At 51.5% G+C, this 10,102-nt stretch overlaps 1 protein-coding gene across 1 annotated transcript; it reads right to left on the bottom strand.

The window, feature by feature from the left end:
• Positions 1-258: 258 nt before the first annotated feature.
• LOC147082197 (uncharacterized) lies at positions 259-7,794 on the bottom strand. Its single transcript, XM_085980405.1, has one exon. The coding sequence runs from the start codon at positions 7,468-7,470 to the stop codon at positions 5,938-5,940; it is 1,533 nt and encodes a 510-aa protein (XP_085836531.1). The 5' UTR covers positions 7,471-7,794; the 3' UTR covers positions 259-5,937.
• Positions 7,795-10,102: the final 2,308 nt, after the last annotated feature.

The raw sequence follows: 10,102 nt of genomic DNA on the forward strand, positions 1-10,102 counted from the left end.
CGGAGGGGCAGTACTGAGGGAGCGCTGCACTGTCGGAGGGGCAGTACTGAGGGAGTGCTGCACTGTCAGTGGGGCAGTACTGAGGAAGCGCCACACTGTCAGAGGGGCAGTACTGAGGAAGCGCCACACTGTCGGAGAGGCAGTACTGAGGGAGTGCTGCACTGTCAGAGGGGCAGTCCTGAGGGAGCTGCTGATTTTCCGGGTCTGCGCCAATTTACCGTTTTCCTCCTATGTTCCAATAGATTCGACTTGCCTCGATTTGTTGACAGTAATTATATTTTATTCAGTGAAAGAGAGAGATTGATACATTACAGCACCTGAGCAGTAGTCAAACAAAGCACAATCAAGGTATCTATTACTTGTTGGGCCCTGGGTAGAAGACGCAATCTCCACGGGTCAACCCCAGTCAGCCCGGGCCTCTCGTGTGTAACCCCTTGTTCTGCCAGGAATACATCTTTAACTTCGCCAACCAAGGCCCAGCACTTCGGTCTCTTCCATTTTAAAATCTAACCTAGTCTACCCAGGGCATCTAACAGTAGGGTTTACAAGTATGATTATAATTGCAGCAATAACATAATGAAATCATTAAACTAAAATTAGCAATAGAATCAACTGATTTAGTTCAGGTTAGTTAGTAGGGAGACACAGAAATGAAGATTTCCTCCTTTCTTACAGAGCACCGCACTGTCGGAGGGGCAGTACTGAGGGATTTTTTTTATTCATTGATGGGATGTGGGCGTCGCTGGCAAGGCCTGCATTTAGTGCCCATCCCTAATTGCCCTTGAGAAGGTGGTGGTGAGCCGCCTTCTTGAACCGCTGCAGTCCATATGGTGTAGGTACACCCACAATGCTGTTAGGAAGGGAGTTCCAGGATTTTGGCCCAGAGACAGTGAAGGAACGGCGATACAGGTCCAAGTCAGGATGGTATGTGGCTTGGAGGGGAACTTGTAGGTGGTGATGTTCCCATGCGTCTGCTGCCCTTGTGGTAGAGGTCGCGGGTTTGGAAGGTGCTGCTGAAGGAGCTTTGGCGAGTTGCTGCAGTGCATCTTGTAGATGGTACACACTGCAGCCACAGTGCGCCGGTGGTGGAGGGAGTGAATGTTGAAGGTGCTGGATGGAGTGCCAATCAAGCGGGCTGCTTTATCCTGAATGGTGTCGAGCTTCTTGAGTATTGTTGGAGCTGCACTCATCCAGGCAAGTGGAGAGTATTCCATCACACTCCTGACTTGTGCCTTGTAGATGGTGAAAAGGCTTTGGGGAGTCAGGAGGTGAGACACTCGCCGCAGAATTCCCAGCCTCTGGCCTGCTCTTGTAGCCACAGTATTTATATGGCTGGTCCAGTTCAGTTTCTGATCAATGGTAACTCCCCGGATGTTGATAGTGGGGGATTCAGCGATGATAATGCCATTGAATGTCAAGGGGAGATGGTTAGAGTCTCGCTTGTTGGAGATGGTCATTGCCTGGCACTTGTGTGGTGCGAATGTTACTTGCCACTTGTCAGCCCAAGTCTGAATGTTGTCCAGGTCTTGCTGCATATGGACACGGACTGCGTCAGTATCTGACGAGTCTCGAATGGTGCTGAACAGTGTGCAATCATCAGCGAACATCCCCACTTCTGACCTTATGATGGAGGGAACGTCATTGTTGAAACAGCTGAAGATGGTTGGGCCTAGGACACTGCCCTGAGGAACTATTGTAGTGATGTCATGTGATTGAGATGAATGACCTCCAACAACCACAGCCAACTTCCTTTGTGCTAGGTATGATTCCAACCAATGGAGAGTTTTCCCCTTGATTCCCATTGACTTCAGTTTTGCTAGGGCTCCTTGATGCCACACTTGATCAAATGCCGCACTGATGGAGGGGCAGTACTGAGGGAGCGCTGCACTGTCGGAGAGGCAGTACTGAGGGAGCGCCGCACTGTCGGAGGGTCAGTATTGAGGGAGTGACGCACTGTCGGAGGGGCAGTACTGAGGGAGTGCTGCACTGTCGGAGGGGCAGTACTGAGGGAGTGCTGCACTGTCGGAGGGGCACTACTGAGGGAGTGCTGCACTGGCGGAGGGGCAGTACTGAGAGAGCGCCGCACTGTCGCAGGGGCAGTACTGATGGAGCTTCTTCTTCTTAGGCAGTCCCTCGGAACCGAGGATGACTTGCTTCCACATTAAAAATGAGTTCTCAGGTGACTGATGAGTCCAATGCGGGACCTACAGTCTCTGTCACAGGTGGGGCAGACGGTGGTTGAAGGGGCAGGTGGGTGGGGTGCTTGGGTTGACGTGCGCTCCTTGTGCTGCCTGCGCTTGGCTTCCGCTTGTTCCCGGCGAAGAGATTCGAGGTGTTCGGCGCCTTCCCGGATGCTTCTCCTCCACTTTGTGCGGTCTTGGGCCAGGGATTCCCAGGTGTCGGTGGGGATGTTACACTTTTTCAAGGAGGCTTTGAGGGTGTCCTTGAAGCGTTTCCTCTGCCCACCTGGGGCTCTCTTGCCGTGCTGGAGCTTCGAGTAGAGCGCTTGTTTTGGGAGTCTCGTATCGGGCATGCGGACAATGTGACCCGTCCATCGGAGCTGATTGAGCGTGGTCAGAGCTTCGATGCTGGGGATGTTGGCCTGAGCAAGAACACTGATGTTGGTGCGCCTATCCTGCCAATGGATTTGCAGGATCTTGTGGAGGCAGCATTGGTGGTACCTCTCCAGTGCTTTGAGGTGCTTGCTGTACATGGTCCACGTCTCTGAGGCATACAGCAGGGCGGGTATCACTGCTGCTCTGTAGACTATGAGCTTAGTGCTGGGTTTGAGGTCCTGGTCTTCAAACACTCTCTTCCTCAGGCGACTGAAGGCTGCACTGGCACACTGAAGGTGGTGTTGGACTTCGTCGTCGACGTCTGCCCTTGTTGACAGTAGGCTCCCGAGGTATGGAAAGTGGTCCACGTTTTCCAATGCTTTGTCGTGGATTTTGATAATCGGGGGGTAGTACTGTGTGGTGGGGGCAGGTTGGTAGAGGACCTTTGTCTTACGGATGTTTAGTGTATGGCCCATGCTCTCGTATGCTTTGGTGAAGGTGTTGACGAAGGTTTGGAGTTCGACCTCCGAGTGAGCGCAGACGCAAGCATCGTCTGCGTACTGTAATTCGACGACAGAGGATGGGACGACCTTGGATCTGGACTGGAGGCGACGGAGGTTGAACAGTTTCCCGTTTGTTCTGTAAATTAGCTCCACTCCAGTGGGGAGCTTACTGAGGGTGAGATGGAGCATTAGAGCAAGGAAGATCGAGAAGGGTGTTGGTGCGATGACACAGCCTGGCTTGACCCCGGTTCGTACGTGAATTGGGTCTGTGGTGGAACCATTACTTAGGATCACGGCTTGCATGTCGTCGTGAAGCAGGCGAAGGATAGTGACAAACTTTTGAGGGCAGCCAAATTTGAGGAGGACACTCCATAATCCCTCACAGTTGACAGTGTCGAAGGCCTTTGTGAGATCAAAGAAGGCCATGTATAAGCGGTTGGTGCTGTTCCCTGCATTCCTCTTGTAATTGAGGGGCAGTACTGAGGGAGCGCCGCACTGTCAGTGGGGCACCACTGAGGGAGCGGCGCACTGTGGGAGTGGCTGTACTGAGGGAGCGCTGCTCTGTCGGAGGGAAAGTACTGAGGGAGCACCGCACTGTGGGAGGGGCAGTACTGAGGGAGCGCTGCCCTGTCAGAGGGGCAGTACTGAGGGAGTGCTGCACTGTGGGAGGGGCAGTACTGAGGGAGCGCTGCACTGTCGGAGGGGCAGTACTGAGGGAGCACTGCACTGTCGGAGAGGCAGTACTGAGGGAGCACTGCACTGTTGAATGGGCACTACTGAGGGAGCGCTGCACTGTGGGAGTGGCAGTACTGAGGGAGCGCTGCACTGTCGAATGGGCACTAATGAGGGAGTGCTTCACTGTGGGAGTGGCAGTACTGAGGGAGCGCTGCACTGTCGGAGAGGCAGTACTGAGGGAACGCCGCACTGCCGGAGGGGCAGTACTGAGGGAGCGCTGCACTGTGGGAGGGGCAGTACTGAGGGAGCGCCGCACTGTGGGAGGGGCAGTACTGAGGGAGCGCCGCACTGTCGGAGGGGCAGTACTGAGGGAGCGCTGCACTGTGAGAGGGGCAGTACTGAGGGAGCGTCACACTGTCAGAGGGGCAGTACTGAGGGAGCGCCGCACTGTGGAAGGGACAGTACTGAGGGAGCGCTGCACTGTGGGAGGGGCAGTACTGAGGGAGCGCCACACTGTCAGAGGGGCAGTACTGAGGGAGCGCCGCACTGTGGAAGGGACAGTACTGAGGGAGCGCCACACTGTCAGAGGGGCAGTACTGAGGGAGCGCTGCACAGTCAGAGGGTCAGTACTGAGAGATCCCATGGCCACTATCTCAAAGTAGAGCAGGGGAGTTGTTTGACTGTTTCTATACTTTTGGTGAATTTCATAACTGTGTAAAGTTGATGGTTAAAGTATTTAAAACTGCGAGAGGAGGAAATTAATCAGTGGCACAGATAATCGTAAAAATCAGATTAATGTGATTAATTTTTTTTCAGATTTCAATATAAGCTTAAAAGGGACAGAGAAAGCAAACACCAATCAAACATGATCAATTGATGACTATTCTGTCTGATTGGATCTTCCAGAATCCTTCAAAACTTTGCAGTAATTCAATCAAAGAATTCTCCGGACCTGCCCGCGGGATTTAATCAGAACTTTCACATTCCCTCACCTCAAATGGAAGGTCACCGGAATTCCAGGGGTTGGGAGAGGAGGTTGATGATTGGATTGGAGTTTCCAGGGGTTGGGAGAGGATGGTAATGATTGGATTGGAGATTCCAGGTGTTGGGAGAGGAGGTTGATGATTGGATTGGAGATTCCAGGGGTTGGGAGAGGTGGTTGATGATTGGATTGGAGATTCCAGGGGTTGGGAGAGGTGGTTGATGATTGGATTGGAGATTCCAGGGGTTGGGAGAGGTGGTTGATGATTGGATTGGAGATTCCAGAGGTTGGGAGAGGAGGTTGATGATTGGGTTGGAGATTCCAGGGGTTGGGAGAGGAGGTTGATGATTGCATTGGAGATTCCAGGGGTTGGGAGAGGTGGTTGATGATTGGATTGGAGATTCCAGAGGTTGGGAGAGGTGGTTGATGATTGGATTGGAGATTCCAGGGATTGGGAGAGGTGGTTGATGATTGGATTGGAGATTCCAGGGGTTGGGAGAGGTGGTTGATGATTGGATTGGAGATTCCAGAGGTTGGGAGAGGTGGTTGATGATTGGATTGGAGATTCCAGGGATTGGGAGAGGTGGTTGATGATTGGATTGGAGATTCCAGGGGTTGGGAGAGGTGGTTGATGATTGGATTGGAGATTCCAGGGGTTGGGAGAAGAGGTTGATAAGAACATAAGAACATAAGAAATAGGAGCAGGAGTAGGCCAATCGGCCCCTCGAGCCTGCTCCGCCATTCAATAAGATCATGGCTGATCTGATCCTAACCGCCAATCCACTATCACAGAACCATCTCCTGAATCTAACAGAATTAGACACATGAAATAGGAGCAGGATCAGGCTACACGGCCCCTGGGCCCGCTCCGCTACCCACAGGGCCATGACCGATCCGAACCTAGGCTCATGTCCAAATTCCTGCCCGCTCCCCGTAACCCTTAATTGGATTGGATTGGAGATTCCAGGGGTTGGGAGAAGAGGTTGATGATTGGATTGGAGATTCCAGGGGTTGGGAGAGGTGGTTGATGATTGGATTGGAGATTCCAGGGGTTGGGAGAGGAGGTTGATGATTGGATTGGAGATTCCAGGGGTTGGGAGAGGTGGTTGGTGATTGGATTGGAGATTCCAGGGGTTGGGAGAGGTGGTTGATGATTGGATTGGAGATTCCAGGGGTTGGTCACTCGCACAGCTGAGAATATGTTTCATTGCAGGATTTCCATTCACTTCCTGGGCAGCAGCAGGTCTGTAAGTTTAGCAATGGCTTCACTTCCCTGCTGGGCATTCTTCTGAAGTTGCTCCTGATTCACAGCGGCCCTGTGATGGATTTCCTTTCTTGCTTCATCACATTTATCCTGGACCTTCTTAAACTTGTATTCAGACCCCTGCCCGCCCAGCAATGAGCTCAGCTCGCCCAGTTGACCTGCAAGGTACTTGTCGTGAATCTCCACATAGGTTTTTGACATGTCACCGATGTGGGTCATGATGCTGACTGCCTGGGACACTTGAAAGTTCATCATCTGACTACTGGCTAACGCACCTGGAGCACCCTGCGTGCCTTCACCACTCACCGCACTAAGTCTCTTAAATGTCTTCTGGCAACCTTCAGTTAATTTTGGTATGATATGAATGAAGTTGATCATCTCTGACCAGTTGGACTTGATGCTCCCCAGTGCCCCAAGCCCTTTAGCCATCAACGCTACACGTGTGCTGATATCCATCTCTTGTGCCTGATTGTTCTTTATCTCTCTCAACAACGTCTCACTCTCATCACACGAACTTTTCATATTTTGGTGACATTCATTGTACATTTTTTGCGACTCCTCCAACTGGGATTGGACTTCCTTGATCTTCAGTGAGGCTTCCTCTCTAACCTTGCTGAGGAAACTGCTGATTTCAGGGTTTGATTCAGAGGATTCTTTGTCTTTCAGCTCAGACACCAGTTGTATGAGAAAGATCAACCCTTTCCCCAGCTCCACCACCAGAAGCACTGGGCTGGTCACATTGCTCAAAAGATCAACAATCTTTGGGAGAAGCTTCTTCATCTGTTTCAGTCCTTCCAAACAGAACTGATCAATGAGAGCACTCGCCCTTACATTGTCGTATTCACTGGTGACTTCCTCACGTTTTCGGGAAGCCTCGATCCATTGCTTCTGTAAATTGCACTTCTTCTCCTCTACTAACTCATTCTTCTGTTGTGTTTCCGACAGGACTTTCCTTACTTCCCCCAGCTTATCCTGGCTGATACTCTGGGAATCTGTACAGGTCTCCAGCAGCTCACTCAGTAGATCGCTGAGATTGGAGAGCTCCTTTTCCACAGATTCGGCACATGTTTTGGATTTGTCTGCACAAACCCGAATGTTCTGCAGCTGCTTGGGAAGGTCTTTGTTCAGAGATGTCCCTTCACCCACATTCTTCACATGGACAAGGAGGTCCTCACAACACATGCGGATTTTGTTCAGATTAGTGCGGGTCTGTTGAAACGAGTTTACGGTTTGGTTGCAAACCTCCATCAGGCACCTCTTGAATGAATCTGGACGTTTAAACAGGGATTTCTTGCCTGCACTGCCTTGGTTTAGTTTGAAGTCCTCCATCCTCGTAGCCAGATGCACCAGTTCACCCAAAATAGCGACAGATGTGGGTGCTGGCATCAGAAACTTCTCCCAATTGACCTGGGACTGCACCATCACATCAAAGCAAAGGGACACTTGCTGTTGGCTGTGGAGCTCGGTCACGTGACACTGCTTGTCCGACATGCTGATGTTTCCTGCAATGAGAATTCGCACAACTGGATTGGCTCAAACATTAACAGTTCTGTTATTGGAGAGAGAGGGTTCACATCAGAACAGGCCAGTAGTCAGCCTTGTACAACACAAAGACCACCTTTCAGCCTTGCTGTGCTGACTTAGATGATATAGGGCATGGTGAGGGCACGACAATTGGGCTCATTGACCTGGGCAAGGGAGGGGAAGATTTCTGAGCACCGTCCCGTGACTGCTGAGGGCATCAGCGTTGGGCGCGGTTATCAATAATCCAACAACATGCTGATACTCAGAGCTTCTTCTGTTCAGGTGGACCAGCACACCCATCCCCCGTCCCCCCCGTCCCCCCCACACCCGTCCCCCGTCCCCCGCCCCCCCCCACACCCGTCCCCAGTCCCCCCCACACCCGTCCCCCGTCCCCCCCACACCCGTCCCCCGTCCCCCCCACACCCGTCCCCCGTCCCCCCCACACCCGTCCCCCGTCCCCCCCACACCCGTCCCCCGTCCCCCCCACACCCGTCCCCCATCCCCCCCACACCCATTCCCCTGTCCCCCCCACACCCAATCCCCCGTTGCCCCCACACCCGTCCCCCATCCCCTCCACACCCATCCCCCGTCCCCCCCACACCCGACCCCATCCCACCCATTTCCCTGGCTCAAGCATCACCTCTGATGCACGGGTTACTCTCATTTCCGGGGGCCTCCTGCTACTATAAAGAGGCTGTAAGAGGACAGATGCCAGCTAAATCTGGCGCTATGCCCCCCACGTCATTTGTACATGGCAGGTGAGGCTGGAGCAGCCAACGGCTGTCCTGGTGAGATGGAGATACATCCAGGTGCAGCGGTGTGGCAACAGCACTGGGGAATTTTCTCTCATTCTCTGCTGCACTCCACTTCGGGGTGGCAGGCGGTGACTAAGGAAGGATATACTTGCCATAGAGGGAGTGCAGCGAAGGTTCACCAGACTGATTCCTGGGTTGGCAGGACTGTCGTATGAGGAGAGATCGGGTCGACTAGGCCTGTATTCACTAGAGTTTAGAAGAATGAGAGGGGATCTCATTGAAACGTATAAAATTCTGACAGGATTAGACAGACTGGATGCAGGGAGGATGTTTCCCCTGGCTGGGGGGGGTCTAGAACGAGGGGTCACCGTCTCAGGATACGGGGTAGGACATTTAGGACTGAGATGAGGAGAAATCTCTTCACTCAGAGGGCAGTAAACCTGTGGAATTCTCTACCACAGAAGACTGTGGAGGCCAAGTCACTGAATATATTTAAGAAGGAGATACAGGAAACTTTGTGCTATCCGGCACCGACGGGACTCAGCTGTTGCCGTTCCCTCAAAACTGCCGGACACTCCAGCTGTAATGTTGAAGCATACGGAGGTTTTCATCTCCGTATCTGACAACAAACACTGTTGCTTAGCAACAGCTTCTAAACAGTCGGCAAGCCTCTCTGTAGCATCTCTAGCTGAAGCTGTTGCTTAGCTACAGACCTTGCAGAGCTTGACTGTTGAGAAAAAAGCAACGAAAAGAAACAAAAAGAAAAAATACGGCTCCTGATTTTTGCCGGTGGCTCGAGCTTGCCGGACATTTAGCCTCCGGATAACACAAAGTTTCCTGTAGATAGATTTCTAGACACAAAAGGCATCAAGGGTTATGGGGAGAGAGCCAGAATATGGTATTGCGATAGAGGATCAGCCATGATCATATTGAATGGCGGAGAAGGCTCGAAGGGCGAATGGCCGACTCCTACTCCTATTGTTCGATGTTTCGATGTCAGGAAGCACTTCTTCACACAAAGAGTAGTGGAAATCTGGAGCTCTGTTGAGGCTGGGGGTAAAGTGAAAAAGTCAAGACTGATATTGCTAGATTTTTATTAGTGAAGGTCATTAAGAGATATGGAGCAAAGGCGGATAAATGGAGTTGAGACGCAGATCAGCCATGGCCTCATTGAATGGGAGAACAGGCTCGAGGGGCTGAATGGCCTCCTCCTGTTCCAATGTTCAGAGATGTAGCCTTCTGCGTTTGTTTTTGTAACTGGCAGTTCCTGGAGTATATTTATATCCCACGATTGGGCGCTATGCTTCAGGAATTCATTGGAACTATAAATTCTCACATATAGCCGTGGCCATTACCAAGACCACAGGATGACGTTTATGGGGAGGTGCCTGAGGATTGGAAAGTGACAAATGTGACCCCATTGTTCAAGAAAGGGTGTAAGGACAATCCTAGTAACTACAGGCCGGTCAGTTTAAGATCAGTGGTGGGTAAAGTTTTACAAACAATAATCAAGGAAAAAATTAATGGGGCTTGGAGAGGTTTAAGCTAATTAAGGAGAGCCAACATGGATTTGTAAAAGGCAGATCGTGTTTGACTAATCTAATTGAATTTTTTGATGAAGTAACAGGGAGAATAGATGAAGGGAATGCAATGGATGTTGTCTACATGGATTTTAGGAAGGCATTTGACAAAGAACCACATAGAAGGCTGGTTAACAAAATTGAGGTTCATGGAATAGGTGGGTCAGTGGCAGCTTGGATAAGGGATTGGCTTAAGGACAGAAAACAGCAAGTTGTGGTAAATGGTTGATTTTCAGACTGGAGGATGGTAGACAGTGGTGTTCC

The sequence above is a fragment of the Somniosus microcephalus genome, unplaced genomic scaffold, assembly GCF_052327205.1.
Source record: "Somniosus microcephalus isolate GS21.2 unplaced genomic scaffold, FLI_Smic_1.0 scaffold145, whole genome shotgun sequence".
NCBI classification, from domain to species: Eukaryota; Metazoa; Chordata; class Chondrichthyes; order Squaliformes; family Somniosidae; genus Somniosus; species Somniosus microcephalus.

Excerpts from the sequence above, each read along its gene's own strand:
- LOC147082197 (XM_085980405.1), bottom strand. The coding sequence starts at position 7,470 with ATGTCGGACAAGCAGTGTCACGTGACCGAGCTCCACAGCCAACAGCAA.